General features: G+C 47.1%; 1 protein-coding gene across 3 annotated transcripts in view; it reads right to left on the bottom strand.

The window, feature by feature from the left end:
* Positions 1 to 18969, bottom strand: part of SLIT3 (slit guidance ligand 3) — a 494867-nt gene that overhangs the window by 22881 nt on the left and 453017 nt on the right. For all 3 annotated transcript variants that reach the window (XM_077186384.1, XM_054642751.2, XM_077186385.1), the window contains 4 exons: positions 16298 to 16391; positions 10900 to 11037; positions 4433 to 4673; positions 2295 to 2425 (listed from right to left, as the gene is read on the bottom strand). In XM_077186384.1, the coding sequence (XP_077042499.1) occupies positions 2295 to 2425; positions 4433 to 4673; positions 10900 to 11037; positions 16298 to 16391 (604 nt within the window). The remainder of the gene's footprint in view (positions 1 to 2294; positions 2426 to 4432; positions 4674 to 10899; positions 11038 to 16297; positions 16392 to 18969) is intronic.

The raw sequence follows: 18969 nt of genomic DNA on the forward strand, positions 1-18969 counted from the left end.
TTTGCAAAGGCAAACAATCCACTTTTGCTGAGATTGAAACTGAAATGAGGCATCAAAACAAGACAGCAGGGACAAAGCAACAGGGAAGGCCAACTGTTTTAGCAATGGTGAGGTCAGGATATTACAGGTTCTCCTGGCAACCTTGTTTTTAATGACAAATGAAAATGGTAGAAGTTGAAGAAAGGAATTTCCCAAATTCTTCAGGTTGTGACACAATGCATCACACTGAACCAGCCATTCATTTCATCAAAATGCAGATGAGGAGAAAATGCAAATAAAAGTCCAGATAAACTCATGGGAATCAGGTCCAGGTATAAGTAGATTTTAATTTCCCTTGAGAAAGCCTCTAAACAATCCAGAAGATATTAGTGACACAACTTAGAAATGATGGCCAATGCCTGGATAATGGAAATAATTGACCATTGTCCAAGCTAAAAGGAAATGGGGGATTTTCTGTTATTTGGTGTTTTCCTGTCAAAACTCTGTGCCAAGCTGGAAGTCATGTGCTAGGCCAAACAGAGCACATGCCTTAGCTAAAAGCCAAACAGAGAGGTCAAACCTGATCCACTTATGCCTTCTACCCTTAAATCCTATGTTTGCAAGGGGACAAGCATGTTTTCCTGTTCCTCCTTCAGCCTTTAAAGAAAACAAGACTTTTAATCTATTTAGAGGCCCTTTCTGACATTCTTTAGCTGCAGTTTTTCTCAATCAACCTAATCTTTTCCCATCGAGCTCCATGCTAATCCCATTTTGCTCCACTCCTTAAACTAATAAAAGATTAGAGTGACATTTCAGAAAGGGCACCGTATTAAGCAGCTTCTTTCCCATCTCAGCAGACCAGGGTGCACAAAATGCAGTGAACAGGCCATTAATCTCATGGTAATGAGGTGTCAGTGTGAATGGAGCCCTCCTCCCTGATCCCTGGGAAGGGTGGGGACAAGGAGGACACTGCACCCACCCAGAGTGCAGCAGACCCAAGGAGTGTTGTTTGTGTGCTGTGGCAGCAGATCCTGTCCCCACTGTGCCATGGTGACCATGGCCAGCAAACATCCACATGGACCTGTCACCCCTGACACAAACCCAGCTTTGCCTCCATTCTAATTAGCAGCATTAAACTGTTTATCAGCCCCAGCTTTGCTCTCACAGCTGATCAATTAGCATCAGCTGCCACACACAGAGATGTTTTTCACACCTATCCATCCAGCTGGTGAAAACCATGGGCAAACTACTTCCTTCATTCCTACAGGGGACAAGCCAGTGCTCTTCCTGGCAGCATGTCTGCATTGGTATTATCCACTTTGCTTTAATACAGAAAGAATGTTTTCATTTTCTTAAAAATGTCACCATTCCCCTAAAGAAAAGTCCCTGGGAGGCTCAAATGTTAGCAAGTGCCGAGAAAACTTTCTGAGAGAAGTCTGAGGTGGGTGATGTGTGGTGACATCCGTGCTGTCCCCTGCTCCAGCAGGATGCTCTCCCCACAGCGTGAGCTGGGCTGGGAATTGCAGCTCTGCTGCACACACAGTGCCAGAGCCTCTGCTCAGCCCAAAATGCTCTGTGTGGCCAGCACTGCATCTGGGCTCAGAGCAAACTGGAGCAACAGGGCTTGAAAATAACAACCAGGGGAGAGGGATGCTGAAGGAACCGTGGAGGAAAAGGGCAGCACATCCTACAGAAATGTCTCTATGCACGGATTTCACTTGTGCATTTGCTTTTCTTTCTTGTGAATAGTGAATTAAACCTGTGGATTTCATATCCTCAAAAGCCAAGTGTATGAAAGTCAAACTATTCCACAAATTACTTTTGTAATTTGTTCCATTTTGTGGTGGTGTAGGTACTACTAATACAGGCAAGAATTGCCTTAAAAATATTCACCCCATAGAAGAGTTCAACCCTCCTCCTTCTGTTTGAGGCAGTCTAACCCTGCAGTTGGACACTCACTTTTCTGTCTTGGTACAGTCACTTAATGCTAGACATCAACAAAGAAACTGATTAATTGGAACTATTTCAAGGACAAAATTCACCAGAAGCTGAAACCTTACAGTAGATTAGAAAATGCATTTTTCTACAATTACAGGAGGACACAGCATCACTGGTATTGCCAATAAATGTCAATTTTTACCCATGCAGCCTCCAGCTAAGTCTTCATTCTGACTTTCTCATCTAATTACATGCATAAAAGAGATACCTTGAAGTAAAATAAAAGGTTTTTCTCCAATGCACATTGCTTAGAAAAATTCTACCTCTCCTCCACCAGTTTTGGAAGTCAACTGTCTTGGCAGAGCTTAGCCTCTTACCTGTATACTGTGGTGGGTGGGGAGCTCAGGGTGTCATAGATGAGCCTCACATGTCCTTGGTACAGCTCCAGAGCCAAAGGATCATTGTCTCCTTTGTACAGTAAGATGCCATTGTCCTTGTCCGTGGCTACCTGTGAAGCATTCATAACCACGTGAGGTTGCTTGAGAATGATTAATAAAAGGAATAAACCTGTATTTAAAATCAAACCAAAATCATACATGCAATTCAAATATGCTTTAATACATCATATATGTGAGCAGCAATGAGAGCAAGAGCAGGAGGCACAGAAAGCTCTTGGTGCCCTTGGGTGGGCTCACACACAAAAGTCAACTTCCCATTTCACATGAGAACCAGTTTCCAGTTGTCTTCTGAACCTTGGACCGGTATCAAAATCCCAGGCCTCCTGTCTGCTGAATAAGAAAAATATTGTCCAGAGAGGCCATTCAGAGCAGCCTGCTTTAAGAAGCACTGAGCACCAAGCTGTACAGGATCAAACACAGTGCTGTAGGAAGAATCAGTAGGAAGACACAGAGTACTCCTGAATCATCCCTGGCTGTGTTGCCAGTGTGGGAATCAGAGTCTGGAGGGATTCTGGAGCAGCATGTGTGCCCACAAAGGGACACCGGTGCCTCGGTCACTCCATCACATTTCACTGATTTTAGACCACACAAGTGGCTCACAATTTTTTCCAGGACTTTGGCCACCAGCCCTGGTTCCATCAGCGTGGGATACACGCATGTTACAGGTTAAATGTCAAAATGCATGGATTTCACTTGTACATTTGCTTTTCTTTCTTGTGACTAGGGCATTAAACCTGTGGATTTCATACCCTCAAAAGCCAAGTGTCTGAAGGTCAAACTATTCTACAGCTTACCTTTGTCATTTGGGTTTTTTTGTGGTTGTGTAGTTCCTAATGATACAGACAAGAGATTCCTTAAAAATATTCACCCCGCCTCCTTCTATTTGAGGCAGTCTGACCCTGCAGTTGCATATTTGCCACTGTTAAGTCACAACTGACACAGAGACAGGCAGAAGCGGCACACGCACTCTGTCCTTACTGAAACTGCTTCTTTTATACACTGCTCTGGTACAGGTGGGCCTGATTGGTCATTTAATCAGTACATTTCACCTGACTGGTTAATTAACAAGACACTCATTTGTAAACAATCTTACGAGAAAAAGAAGAAAACAGATATTAGAAAAACACGACCTGCGGGTTGTTTTAATAATTGGCTATCACTGTTTATCTCCAGCTCCCTAAAGTCTCCTGGGCTGATTCTGGGGAACCTTATCTAGCTTTCTCTCTCTTTGGCCAGGCTGTCATTATCCAACACATTCACTCTTCTGTCTTGGTACAGTCACTTAATGCTAGATATCAACAAAGGAACTGATTATTGGAACAATTACAAGGAGAAAATTCACCAGAAACGGAAACTTTACAGTTGTGGGTGCACCAGTTGTGGGTTTCTCTGGGTCTGGATTGAAGGCACTTGAGATGGTAGGTCATGTTCAGACCCAGGTGTTTATTATTTCTTATCAGAAAAACAGTCTCACTACTGTGAGTTTGGTAGCTTTTCATTAGAAGGCACAAAATGGCCACTCTTGTTACAAGGTCTTTTAAGACTAAACTATCCAATCAAGAACTGACACCTGGATTATTTTCCCTTTTAACCCAATAACTGATCCCAAAGAGCCCCCAATGTGGACTTTTCTGCCCAATTACAAAATGCCACCCAAACCCATGAAGAAGAAGGAAGAAGAAGCATGAAGAAGAAACCCAGGACAACACCCTGTGCCCTCCATCTTGCTTCCATCCACAACATACTAAAAATCCCGAAGCCTAAATTTCTCACCAAGTGATACACCTACACTACTCTCTGTAATCTATTTCACACTTTTGTGGATTCCAGTCTATCTTGAATCTGGGAAACTTTCTCCATGGATGAGGGTCAAAGTCATGACTCCCATGGAGGTCAGGGCACCCCAGAGCAGGCAGAGAAATATTCCCAGTTCCCTGAGTTTCCACAACAGCAGATTAGAAAATGCATTTTCCTCCAGTTACAGGAGGACACAGCATCACCAACAAACATCACTTTCCCCCCGTGCAGCCTCCAGCTAAGCCTTTACTGCGACAAACCTGCAGGGAGATGTTGGCCTGGGGGCGGATTTTGGCGGGGGGCAGCTCCACGTAGGAGTCCTTGCCCACGAAGTTGACGGTGATGAGCTTCTCGCAGCGCTGCCCCGCGAAGCCGGCCAGGCAGCGGCACACGGGCTCGTGCTGCGCCACCACGCACTGCGCGCCGTGCTGGCACTCGTAATTGTCACACGGACTCGTCTGCAGCAGCACCATGGGCGGCGGCGTCTCGCAGAACAGGCCACTGCAAAGGGAAGGAAAGTTCAGCCTCAGTCACCGGCACTTTATTGGTTTTGTGTCAGGTGCTGCTGATGCCTTGGAGTGGTTGCCTAAAACAGAGGCTGGACAGAATTAAGAGAATAAAAGCAGAAGGTTCTTAATAAATACTCGTGTTGCGTTGTGATTTCAGGGTTTAGCTCAGAACCTTGGGTCCCTCCCTCCTGATAATTCCCTGCCAGGTGTGTCAGTCACCTCTCCTTTCCCCTCCCAGCACTGTCTGTCAGTCCTGGCATTCCAGAAGGGCCTCGAGTGATTGGCAGATCCAAAGGATGCCCTCTACCCCTGGGGGACATTGGGCCATCCAGGTGTCCTTTGTCCCTTTGTCCCTCCCCTCCTGTCCCTGCTTGGGGGCTCCCTGCCCCTTCCCTGCCCCTCTCCCCGGGGTTAAAGGAGCAGCAGCCACGGGCTCAGGGAGTTCTGTTGGAGCTGGTGCTGCATTCAGAGGCCTGAGGGCCAGAATAAAGCTCTGGATCCAAACCCTCCATCAGAACCGACTCTTTTCCTTCACCATCCCCTTAAAGCTTCTCTGCCAGAGGGAAACCTGAGGAGCAGCCCCTGGTATGGGGGGAAGCTCCATCCCAGCAGCACCAGAGCTCCTGCAGGCCTGGACTTGTCCCCAGTGCCCAGCTCCAGCACCCAGCCAGGCAAAAGTGTCTGTGGGGTGAAACACCACACACCCAGCCAGCCAAAGGTGTCTGTAGGGTGAAACACCACACACCCAGGCAGCCCAAAGTGTCTGTGGGGTGAAACACCACACACCCAGCCAGCCAAGGGTGTCTGTGGGGTGAAACACCACACACCCAGCCAGCCAAGGGTGTCTGTGGGGTGAAACACCACACACCCAGCCAGCCAAAGGTGTCTGTGGGGTGAAACACCACACACCCAGCCAGCCAAGGGTGTCTGTGGGGTGAAACACCACACACCCAGCCAGCCCTAAGTGTCTGTGGGGTGAAACACCACACACCCAGCCAGCCCTAAGTGTCTGTGGGGTGAAACACCACACACCCAGCCAGCCGAGGGTGTCTGTGGGGTGAAACACCACAGTGCTGCTGTTTGGTTCAGCACCAAGGGCCAGACAAGCTCAGGCACATCCCATCTGCAATATTGGTAACATTCCAATAGACTCACTTTTACTCTCTTAATCTTGTCTACCCTCTGCTTTAGGTGGCCACTCTGAGAGGAATAGAGGATTTGTCTTTACAAACAAGCTCTGGGTCTGCTGGTGGATGAAACCAGCACTGGGAGATAAAAGAAACAATGGAAGGATTCCACTGATTGATGTATGGAAAAAGATATTTGCTTTTACAAATAAACTTTAGGTTTGCTGATAAATGAAATTAGACACTGAAAGATGAAAGAAACAATGCGGAAGAAAAACCCCTAAATTCTGTAAGAATTAAAAATTAAAAGGGAGGGTTATACATTAGAGGGAAATCTTTGGTATCAGACATTCTGGGAAGTCTGAACTTCTCAAGTACCTCAGCCAATGGGGAAAGAGAGCAGGGAAATGCGGCCGGGAAATTGGGATAAAAGGAGGCTGCATCCTCCAAAAATTGGAGACCCCAGGGGAATGCACCCATGGCCTCTCCCTTTATTCAAATAAAGTCAAAGGACTCCTCTGTCTCCTTTTTGGACATAAACCTCTGGTGTTTGTGGATTAATTTTCCTAACAAACTCCAAGGCATCAGTTCTGGTGACCCAGGTGGGATGATGGTCACGAGTTTTTCAGGTAATTGTGAGTTTGGTCCATTTACATCTCCGGGGTTAATTCTCCAATTACATTTTCAGGTAATGAAGTCATTTACTTCAAGTTATTCCCCCCAGTTCACTGCTGTTTACATCTCTGGGGCCTGAGACAGTGAGGTGTCCTTGAGTTCCAGGCCTAGAGAGGAATTGTTTTATCTCAATGAAATGGGAGAACAGCAGCTGACAGGCCATGGAGTTTCAGAGCTATACACTAAAGCAGTGCAGGATCTGAAAAATAGAAAAGCTGAAATCCTAGGGCATCACTGCCCTTCTGCTTTGGAGCAGTGGCTCTGAGGTGCAGGCACCTGCTGTGTGCCTGCTGTGAAAGGAGCCCAGCTGAGTGCTGGCAGGGATCCTGAGCTGGGTGTGAACAAGGCAGTGCAGACACTGAGAGCAGCCTGAAGTGTCCTTTGCTCGGGTTCTACAGCTCTGCAAGGCACTGCAGCCTGCCTGAAACAGCTTCCACCCCTACTGTGCCCTGCAGAGCTTCCCAGTGAAGCCTGTGAGCCATTCAAACCCAAACCTGAGACCTGCCCATTCTACATCTGTGATTTGAGTCTACTCTGCAAACAAGGGAATCCCTTTCCAGAGGTACCAGCAGAACAGAGCACTGCTAACCCAGCCTGTGAGCTCCATTCTACCTAATGCCCATTGTTTTGTTTTGTCTTTGGCAGCATGTAGGAAACAGAAGGAAAATCAGTGCATATAATTTTAATGTTTTGGAAGTTAAAAATAATCATAATAAAAAATCCATGTGACCCACAACAGCCTCCACTAACAGAAAGCAAATGTTGGAAGAAGCCAGAGTGTCTGTGCTTAGTGTGCTCTGAAAGATTCCCCAAGCTCCTGCTATGGCTCCTGCACACCCTTGCTTGTTGTGAACCCCCCCTGGTGTGTGGCTTTACCAGGGCAGCTCTCCTGATACTGGCACCTAGAACTTACATTAGTGACAGCTCTGTCAAGGCCCTTTCCTTTATAATTTTAAACATTTTTTATAAGTATATATTTAGAAATAATTAATAAGATTTATTTCCCCAGCAGTGGAAATGTGGAACACAGCCTGACTCCCTTCCATAGCTTGGCCAAGTCCATTCTGCCTGGTACAATCTCATTTATTTAAATAATCACTGTGAGTTCCTTGCAGGAGCCTGTCCCAGTGGAGAGCTCAGAAGCATCTGCAGCACAGAGGAGCAGTGCTTCCATCAGGCTCTGCAGATAATGTGTGCTTCCCCACCAGAGCAGCATTTATCAGGCAGCACTTCTGTGAGGCTGATTGCTGGAGGGAAGCTTGGAGAACTCGGGGTTTATTCAGCAGGGCTCACAAATTCTCTAAAATGTTTTCATCTGCAGGGGGCAAATGAGTGCTATTTTGGGAAGAAAACACTGAAAACTTTTCAGGAGGAAAGCAGATTCTGCAGCTGGGAGAAGTTGGAGAGTGCTAAGGAAAGGTGCTGCAAGGAGCACAGCTACACCTGACCAGAGAATGGGAAGTGATGAAATAGGAGAGTGAGCATGTACATGGTGGCACTATTGATTTTTGGGGCTGTCATGAGAGCCTCACTGTGCATGAGGCCCTACCTACACTGCTCAGAATTACCCAATGCCATTTGTTCAGCTGTGTGAGGATGGAAGTTTTAACATCTTTTTAATGTGTGGCTTTGACACACAGTGTAGTGACAACCATAAAATCATTACAGGTCTGTGCTTTTATTACAACAGCATAAGCTCTGGATAATTGGGAGGGCACTCTGCAAACTCACTGCTGGGAAATGATTCCTGATACTCTGCCAAAAAACTTTATTAATCATCATCTTAGGTCTCCTAGTTACCTTTGTTGGGCCACCCCTCGTGTTTTCTCCTTTTCATCAACACTTGCAGCCTTCAAGCACGTGCACAGTTATCTCCTTGTCACACATCCCCGTGCCCAAGGCAGCTGTGAGGACAGGGGAGTCTGCAACCCTGAACATCAGAAGGCTGAGCTCTGTCAATCACCATATTTGCATTTGTAATCTTAACAGGAAAAAAGCCCAAACCTCAGAACCCCCTTCAGAGCAGCAGGCCTTTAAACTACAAAAGGCTTGAGTCATGGGAAGAATAATGAGATCATATTTTGTTAGCAGAATTTTAATCCTGCAATCAAACAAGATCAGGGACTGTTCTGCATGGGGAACACATGGGGCTCCATCTTGCTGTCTGCCTTGGCAGAGGGAGTGTAGTAGTGCTCAGTGTGAGGTTTTCCTCCCCAAAGACCCTTGTCTTCCTTGCATCTTGCACAGGAAATTTAAGGAAGTGGCATGGACTAGTGGAAAAAAGAAAGCCAACAGGAGAGCTGAAGTTAGTCCTGGCTGTGCTGTTGACAGGCAGTGGAGTTACTTTGCTTGCCTATGGTTGCCCTGGGCTGTGAAGTGCTGTCTAAGCTGGTAGTTGAGTTTTGGAGCTTAGTGTAGAAAGATTCCTCCTCTACTTGGAGGACTGTTAGTGCAATGAGAGCCCCTCATCTGATCAAGAGAGGAGACTGGACTGCTCCAGGTCCTGCTCTTGATGCCACTGGTGTGAGACCAGACAACCTGGGGCACTGCCTAAATTGCCAGTAGAGCTCTTTGGTACATGGGAAGGGACCAGACCAACCTCCCACCTACCCCTGCTGCTCCACCCAGCTGTGTCAACTCAGAACATCTCTGACCAACACTGTGACTCTGCTTTCCCAGAAAAAAACCCCTCACATTCATCACTGCCTAGTGCTTACAGGCCTTAAAAATCAGAGGGCCTGCAGCAAAAGTCCCCCAGTCAGCCCCATGTGATGACAGGCTGGAGTTAGCCTTGACTCCAGATGTGGCTTTGCAATCCCATTTCTCAGCTCTAACAATTGGCTAACACTGAGGATTTACATCCCACAGTCACGTTAGCCTCACCAGTCACCAATCTGCAGGATCCCTAAGGCCATCAAATGGACTGGAGCAGAGAGTGAAACATGGAGAGAATTTTGAAATTCAGAGGATATCTGATAGCTTGTAAATAACAAGCCTGATTCTGTGAAACCATGGGCTGACATCATGTTGTATATCAATGCCTGTTCAGGGAAGGCTGTCTGCTTTGCAACAGAAACGTGTGTTGGGAGGGAAGGGAAAAAACCCCAAACCAGCAAGGATGAAAGCAAGAAGAATGAAAACAGTTGCAGATACAAAGCAGAGAAGATGATTTGTAAGTGTTCATGCAATTTCTGCTTTGTCAAGACTGATCATTTCAGGTACTCCTTCTTTGTCTCATGTGTGTATTTCAAACACAGAAAAGGTTTAGCTGGAAGGAAGCCAGTATCCAGCCCCAGGCAATGATTAGTGAATCCATTTGGAGGAGCACACTTATCTTTGACAGACAGAGATTTCCAGGAGTCAGATATATTGGCAGCTGTCAGAATGAGAGGCTGGAAATTTACAGCCTGAATCATACTGAGCTCGTCCAAGAGGCACAGAGACACTGCCACAAAATCTTCAGACTCACGTTTTCCTTGCAGCCAGTTGGGAGGGTTCATAAGCACAATTTTATTTTCCTTTGCTCACTCTGCACATGCAGGGTTTATCTCCATATAACTTAGGTGGGTGTGTTAGGTGGTGTGCTTAGTGTGTGAGCAGGGATGGCTGGGGCAGGCACACTCACACAGTACTGCCCCAAAATCGCTGCTTTCCAAGCAAAAAATATCCAGTTAACTTGTTAAAACCTCCTTTTAAGCAGGGACAGGCACCTGTTCACAGGGGGATGCCAGATCAGGGCTGGGAGAGGATGATGAGGATGTCAGATCAGGGCTGGGTTAGAGGATGGTGGGGATGGGAGATCAGGGCTGGGTTAGAGGATGATGGGGATGTCAGATCAGTGGTGGGTTAGGGGATGATGGGGATGGGAGATCAGTGCAGGGTTAGAGGATGATGGGGATGTCAGATCAGTGGTGGGTTAGGGGATGATGGGGATGGGAGATCAGTGCAGGGTTAGAGGCTGGTGAGGATGGGAGATCAGGGCTGGGTTAGAGGATGATGGGGATGTCAGATCAGGGCTGTTAGAGGTTCGTGAGGATGGGAGATCAGGGCTGGGTTAGGGCCTGATGGGGATGTCAGGGCTGGGTTAGAGGATGATGGGGATGTCAGGGCTGGGTTAGGGGCTAATGAGGGTATCAGATCAGGGCTGTTAGAGGCTCGTGAGGATGGGAGATCAGGGCTGGGTTAGGGGCTGATGGGGATGTCAGATCAGTGCAGGGTTAGAGGCTGATGGGGATGTCAGGGCTGGGTTAGAGGCTGATGAGGGTATCAGATCAGGGCTGTTAGAGGCTCATGGGGATGTCAGATCAGGGCTGGGTTAGAGGCTGATGGGGATGTCAGGGCTGGGTTAGAGGCTGATGAAGGTATCAGATCAGGGCTGTTAGAGGCTGGCTCGGGTGGGGGTGAGCCCTGCCGTACCTGAAGCCCTGCGGGCACACGCAGGTGTAGCCATTGACCGCGTCCACGCAGGCGGCTCCGTGGCGGCACTTGTGGCCCACGCAGTCATCATCATCCACTTCACAGTGCTTGCCGCTGTAGCCCGGCAGGCACTCGCATCTGAAAGGCAGAACATCCCTGTTAATGGCTCCTTTCACACCGCAGCTCGCTCAGGCAGCCCAGAACCTGGTGGATGTGGGTGGGGACATGTTTGCAATTATTGCTGGCAGCATCAAGCACAGCTCCTGCCCAGGTCCCTCCTGGCTGCCTGCATTTGAGCTTCTGCAACCTGCTGAAATTCCAGTCTAGCAAAGCACCACCATCCCACAGCTTCTCCTCAGCTGAGTCTGTGAGAGGGGTGTTCACCCTACAGAGTCCCAGCTGTGCTAAAGGCGGCAATCCCCTCCCTGACCCTACAGAATAAGGGGCAATATTCTGCAAGGGCAGTGCCTCTGATGCCCCACAGTATGATTTTGCCAGTGCCTGCACACTGCTGGGTAATTGAGCTTGGCCCTGTACACAGGAAGGGTCCACCTTCCAAAACAGTCTGTAAACAAGCCATAAACCTCAGCAAATTCAGAGAGAAAGACCAAGTTTTGAGACCACCACCTACTTTCCATTCATTGGCAAAATTCATTTCCATTCAAAACTGCTGCAGCAGTGGAAAGTTGTCTGTGCAGCATGTCCTTTGCCATGGTGACACTGCACCTTCTGCTGTGGGGTGACACCCTGGGATGGAGCACAGTGGGATGTACCCAGACCTGCAGACGTTGCCTGTTGGTTTTATTTTGTACAATTTTCAAGTCTGCTATACGAAGGCTGAATCAGCATTTCTATTTATAAGTCTTGCAGAAGTGTATAACCTGACAATAGAAAATGCATCCCAAAGTCTCTGACTTGGATCAGATCTTTTGGGATTGCTGAGCAGCCTTTTTTTGAATCTATACTGTAGGCAATGTTTAGTCATGAACACTCTTTAGTCCATAAAACACATTTTAGTCCTCCCAGCTGGATGTTGCACATCTGGAAAACAAAAGGCATACCACTTCAAGCAAATCGGGGGAAGAGCTGCAGAGAATTTCAGCGCTAAAAGAGAGGTTTGTGCTCTTGCTAGAGCCTGTGGTTGGACCCAACGTGCTAGTCACTGAGAGCTGGAAGAGGAGAGACATTATAAAGCTGAGGATGTGGCATCAGGAGAGAGGCTACTGCTCCATCAATCTGTTCAGCTGGCCTCCTCCTCCTGCTCCCTGCCAGCAGCCTGGTGGGGTAAATGCAGGGGGAACCTTGTGGAAAACCTCTTCAGAGGAACTGGACACACAGGAGTGATGAGGAAACACCACTTCCACTTCCCAGGCAGCATCCTTGTGCTGGCTGCTGTCCCCAGTGACAGCAGGTGGCTCCTGGGTGGCTCCTGGCTGCTCCCAGGGCTGAGCTGGGTGACTCTGCAGGATCAACAGTGTCACCTGTGAGTGCCAGTGGCCAGGAGAGGCTGCAGGGTGACAGCAGCCACCCCACCCAGGGGTCACTCACAGAGAATGTGAGCTCCAGGCCCTTGCAGAGCATGGCCTGACTGCCTGAAGGAGGAAATGGGGCACAGCCTGTTCTGTCCCTGGGCAGGGGTGGGGGCATGCAGAACCCTCCTTTCCTGCAGGACAGCCCCACCACCACCTGGCAGCCACAGGAGGGTCCATCTCCCACCTCTGCACGTGTGCATTGCTATTTTACACCTTGCTGCCTCAGGGAATACTGTGGTTAACATAATGGAGATGACAAATCAGAGCAAAGAGCAAAAAACAAGAGGTGTTCCTGCCCCAAACCCTAAGAAATGGGCAGCATTTTCTGGCAGCATTGCAGACACACCTGCAAGGAAATAGTGTCAATCAAAAGACTTTGTGAGGGGAACTGGCAGCATTTAATCCTGTTGTTTTTTATTGATCCCTGCAGTCCTAATATAAAGTGATGTAATAATGAACAATGTGCAGTTCCTTATTCAGGGCTGCCATGCATCACTTTTATGATGTGTATTGGCTATCTCAGTAATGACAGAACCGCCACTTTTCTCTGCGGGGCTGCATTAAATCAGCATTTTAAGCTGTCAGGTAATAATTCCAAGCTTTAGAATAATAAAGTATATTTATATCATGCTCCAACATCAATACAGTGAATGGAAAAACATGCTCCTTTCTTGAAGTTATTTTTTGGAAGTAATTTCATTGTGTTAAAGGCTGTTTTTTTTGTTTTGTTTTCTGGCATATAGAAAGCTACTCTTCTTCTGTACAGTAACAGCATACTAAAGATGTGGAGGCTGGAAGGGAGGAAAGCCACCTGCATATTTAACTCCAAAAGCAAAGAGCTCTGTGCAGCCAAAGACACACTGAAATAGTCCAGTTTGCTTCCAAGCTTGGCTTTAGAAGCATGGAATTCCTTTTGGGTCAGTCTCCTCTGAGCTCTTGGTGTGTCACATCTAAGCTGAAGCTACCAAAAAATGCCTGCCTGAAGTCCAGGAGGGGAGAAATTCAGCCCCATGAGTTCCTCATCTGGACTCCTCCTGGAAACCCAGGGTCTGTGCCATCAGGGCATGAGGCTTGGTAACACCATCCTTATCCCACAGTCCCAGACATGCCAGCAAGGGACTGAGGGTCAGTCAGTAAAATCTGATGTTAAGAAGTAAAGAAGGTGGCAAAGAAACCTTCACGTTCTGATCCTGGCAAGAGAGTATTTTACACAATTAGATATCTCATTTCCCAGTGACCATCTGACACCACTACAGTTGAAATCTTGTTTTCTCCTACAGCCTTGTAGTGATGGCAACATTCCCAGTATCACAGAGAGCCTAAAACATGTCCAGTGGTATTTAAATTGTTGGCCTATCTGAGGGGATTTGCATCTGCATGCACTCAATGTCTGTTGTATTCAAGCAGTGAATCACAACTTCTATGGCAGGGCCAGAATGGAATTTCCCTCCCCACCTCAATAAATAACTTGGCTTCCTATTTTTTTTTTTCCCTGTCTTTGTCATCTTTTCTTCCCTCTGCAGGGCTGCAGACTGACCAGAGCTGACAGTCAGGCTCTGTGCCCTGGGCATCTGAGCAGGACAGACAGACTGCTGTGTCCTGCTCACATGCCCAGGGCACTCCTGCCATTGACACCCTCTGCCTCTGAAGCAGACAGACAGACAGACAGGAGCCAGACTCCTCCTGCAGGAGCCTCATCCTGCACCACAGGAGCTCAGGGGATCAGCTCCAGCACAGGAGCACAGGCTGCTGGTTTCAGAGCCCCAGCAGCATCCAGACATCTCTGCACAACTGCTGAGGGCTCATTTCTGAATGGTCTGGGGCCACCAAAGTATGAAAGAAATAGCAATGCTTGGACACCTCTACATTCAAGGCTCCTTCACTTCTCAAGTTTGGCTGCTAGGAAGCAAATGGGGCAGAAGGAGTAAAGAAATTATGGATTTTTCTGTATTGTTCTGTGGCCGTGTTCACAGGGGTCCAAGGATGAGGGAAGAGATGAGGATCTGACTCCATGTTTCAGAAGGCTTGATTTATTATTTTATGATATATATTATATTAAAACTATACTAAAAGAATAGAAGAAAGGATTTCATCAGAAGGCTAGCTAAGAATAGAAAAAGAAAGAATCAATAACAAAAGCTTGTGGCTCAGACAGAGTCCAAGCCAGCTGACTGTGATTGGGCATTAATTAGAAACAACCACACGAGCCCAATCCCAGATGCACCTGTTGTATTCCACAGCAGCAGATAACCATTGGTTACATTTTGTTCCTGAGGCCTCTCAGCTTCTCAGGAGAAAAAATCCTAAGGAAAGGATTTTTCATAAAAGATGTCTGTGACAGTGTTCTATGAATAGTGGGAAGAATAACACAACAAAGAGTAGCAAAAAATACTTAAAAGCAGTTATTTAGCTCCCCTCAAGGGCTAGTGGCCCTACTGTGAAGAACACTTTTCTAGCAAGATTGTGAGAAAATGTATCTTGTTTACTCAAATTGTTTGGGTGCAGGTATGACAATGCTTCCAGAAATGGGAAAACCATTCAGGGCCACAACTGCCTGCATCCCTTCAAGCTCTAAACAAAAGCAGTTTGAGTCACTAGCCTTCACCTCAAAACATGATGTAGCTACTGAATTAACCAAAGGTGCTGGATTAACCAAATGATGGATTAATTGGGAATGAATCCTGGAAAGAACATCAGGGACTATTTATGCACTGGCACACACCTCCTTGTCTGGTGCCTACCCATCAGTTCAGGAACCATCCTCATCATTTAATAGCTTCATCTTCTTCAAGATTTGGAAACATTTCTGTCTGGAGGCTTTTCACCCAAAAGAAAGGCTGGTGTTGTACTGCCTGTCTAGCAGAGAGTCAGCTGCCCTTGAGATAGCCACCCTCTCTAAGATTTTGGTTCCTTTCCTTCTAACTCTCCTGAAATGTCCTGTGTGTCAGTTCACACTGTTCTGACATGCTGGCTGCTTCATAGGACACAATGTGACCCCAGCTGGAAGTTGCCAGGAGGAACAAAGCCTGTCACCTTCCCTGTCCTGGGAGAGGACAGAGCCCCAGGAGGGGATCAGTGAGCACCCAGGGCTGCACTGTGAGCACACCTCAGGGAAGGTGCAGACAGCAGCTCACTCTGCACTGAACTCTCCTGCATTTGTCTCCAGAGATCTTTAGCTGAGAAGGATTTCACAGAGCTGGACTGTCCAGCTGACTCTCTCTGTTTGCTAAATTGCTCTTCACACAAGCCATGAACACTGTGCACCTCTCCAAGTCCCCAGGCCCAAAGCTCCTGGTGCTTTGCTGCCACCCAGAACACAAGGCTTTCTCTCACCCCTGTGACACAGCCAGTGTCATTCCCAACAGGAAAATGCAAACACAGACATCACCAAAGCCCAGATGAGCCAAGCAAGGCCAATGGGAAAGGCAGCTCCTGAGCTGGAGCCACCCAGCTCTGGATCTGTTCAGGCTCCTGTTACACTGTTTGAATTTATAAGTGCCCTAAGGATCACACAAGGAAGCTGTCTTTGGTTTGTGATGTAGGATAAGGTGCTTTGCAGTGACTGTTCCATAAATTCTCCTATTGCCATGCTCTATTCCAGAATAATTCCTCTGCTCTGGGGGTACATCCATTATTTTCAGTAAACCACAGAAAGCAAGAAAAGTATGTATGGATGCATTAAAGTTAAAATGTGGCACAGACAACTGAAATGTATATAGCCTTGCATAATTTGTGTTAATTTTGGAGATTTTTTCTCCCCACTCATTGCCAGTACAACCCCAGTGAAGCCAATGGATGAAAGTGCCCTCTGTGCAGAGACCAGCACACACACACACACACACACACACAAACACACACTCTCTTACCTGGTTCCTTTGTCCAGGGGAACACATTTGGACTCATGCTGGCAGGGATTTAGATCAGGAACACAGTGGTTAATCACCTCATCACACAGTTCACCTGAGGCAAAGGAAAAGCAAAAAAGCTGTGACACAGCTTGAACAATGTTGAACACCCATGATGTCCAGGGGTGGCCAATCTCCCCAAGTGGAGACAGCTCAGTAGTTCAGCAGGAAGTGACAAAATTGCTTGTTGAGGGCATATGAGACTTCATTAAATCAGCTCCTTTGACCTACAGTGACCACACTGTTCCTATCACAGGGGTTTGAAAGCCTGATATAAAAGCACTGATGTATGAACTCCACTTGGAGACAGACAAGGGATCAAATGGGCAGCTCCTGACCTAGAACCTCTTATTTCAAAGCAAGAAAGTGACACAAAAGTGAAGTTGCTCATTAGACCCCAACATTTTCACACGGGCACATATTTCAGCCATGGTTAATACACTGCCAAAGAAGCTGATTGGACATCATTCTGGGAAAGAACAACAACCCACAAACCCTCCCCCCAAAACCTCTGTGACTCTCCGTAATAGGAACCAGCTTTAGGACTGTATGCAATTATAAAACATTCACTATTTATAAGAGAAGTACTAGCTCTATTGTGCTCACAGGAGATGATGTCTTTTCAGAAAAAATCCACCTCATGTAAGCCCAGCTCAGCTGTTTCTAGGTCTGGTGTATAACATGCCATGAACCTCCCTGGATTTGTATAAGTTTTAATAATTAATAGCTGTAGAACATTCAAGCCATGATAGTTTATTTAAATACAATCCTTCTCTGAGTTCTGAATTATTAGGTCACACTTCAGTACCCCAGGCTTTGAGATCCAGCCAAAGACCACAGAGATCTTTGCCTTCCCTAGAATCACACAGAAACCTATCCCACACCTCCCAAAGCCTTGCAGGGAAAGCAAAGGTCAGGTAATCTCAGCATGGAACCCCCCAAAATCTACAGTCCCAAAGCCCCCCTGTGCAGCTCCACCAGAGGAGCACATCTGCAGGCTTTCAAGGGTACACATATTTTCTGTCCCTGTGCATGGTACACACCATCACATAAGGAACAGGCCATGGGAATGCTGGGGAGAAAGGATAATGTGGGAGGCACTGGTGGGCTGGCATTGTCCTGGAAGGTTTTCATGGAGCTGCAGCTCCACCTGTCCTGGGAGAAATGCCATTTTCAAAAATCCTTACATTTCTCTACACTCTAGTGGTTACAGAGAAACACTTGAAAACACAAGCCAAGCAAACCACAAAGATCAAAATTCAGATGGAAAATGCAAATCAGAACCATCCATCTTTTATCAGTTCTGTGATCTGGTGAGCTGGCTGAGAGCACAGTTTTGAGGATTATTCTGGTGCTGATAGGTGTGGTTTGTTAACTCCCCCAGGTGCTACTGCTCTGTCAGGTTATTCCTCCCACTTGTGGAAGCACAAGTGTCCACACATCTTGTGTCCAGTACAAGATACACAGCTCTTGATATGACTCTTCCTCTTAGAATGGAAGTATAATATGTGTTTGCCAAAACTACTCAATTGTTTTTCTGTGTTTCAAACATGAACGTGTCCTAAATCTGCTTTTGAGAGCTGTCTAATGTAAATGAGAGCAGGAACACAACCCATGGGAGGGGGCACTGCCAGCACAAACCCTATCCTCGTGGGCCATACACACCCTCCTGGCTTTTTTACAAACCCTCCTGGCCTGGTGCTGGGCTGGCACTGCCAGGGGAGTCTGCCTTGGCATCCTGCAGTTTATTGTGCACAGAAGTTACAGGACAGGCAATTCCACCTGGAGCCAAGGGATCCCAGGCAGCCACCACTGTTAAAGGCTACTGTGACAAACACATTTTCTGAAAAATCCTTTCCTTAGGATTTTTTCTCCTGAGAAGCTGAGAGGCCTCAGGAACAAAATGTAACCAATGGTTATCTGCTGCTGTGGAATGCAACAGGTGCATCTGGGATTGGGCTCATGTGGTTGTTTCTAATTAATGGCCAATCACAGCCCAGCTGGCTTGGACTCTCTGTCCGAGCCATAAGCCTTTGTTATTGATTCTTTCTTTTTCTATTCTTAGCCAGCCTTCTGAGGAAATCCTTTCTTCTATTATTTTAGTATAGTTTTAATGTAATTTTTATCATAAAATAATAAATCAAGCCTTCTGAAACATGGAGTCAGATCCTCGTCTCTTCCCTCATCCTCAGACCCCTGTGAACACGGTCACAGGCTACCAAATCTTTTTACAGCCCTGGACAAACCCTGTGCAAATATAATGAAAATATCCAGCTGAGAAAAGGGAATGTGCCAAAGAAACTGAATACTGGAGATCCATGGGAACCAGGGAACAGATCTGGGCTTGGTTGCCCACTGCACTTTGCTGCCCCTCAAAAGCAATGAGAGATGTTCAGTTCCTATAGCTGTGAACACTGCTGACACCTTCTGAGGTGGCAGAACTGGGACAGGTCTGTTTACTGCCATCCCCAAGCCCACAGGCCACCAACCCTCCCAAAAACTAACAAAGGCACTCCCTCAGACCTGAACATCAGCAGGTCACACCTTGCTACAAAGCTTGGAGAGCTGCCAGTTTGTCATCTCGGTATTCCCCATGTCCCTCGTGTGCTATGGATCTCATGGGAAAATAAACA

Source organism: Agelaius phoeniceus, chromosome 15 (genome assembly GCF_051311805.1).
Source record: "Agelaius phoeniceus isolate bAgePho1 chromosome 15, bAgePho1.hap1, whole genome shotgun sequence".
Lineage (NCBI taxonomy): Eukaryota > Metazoa > Chordata > Aves > Passeriformes > Icteridae > Agelaius > Agelaius phoeniceus.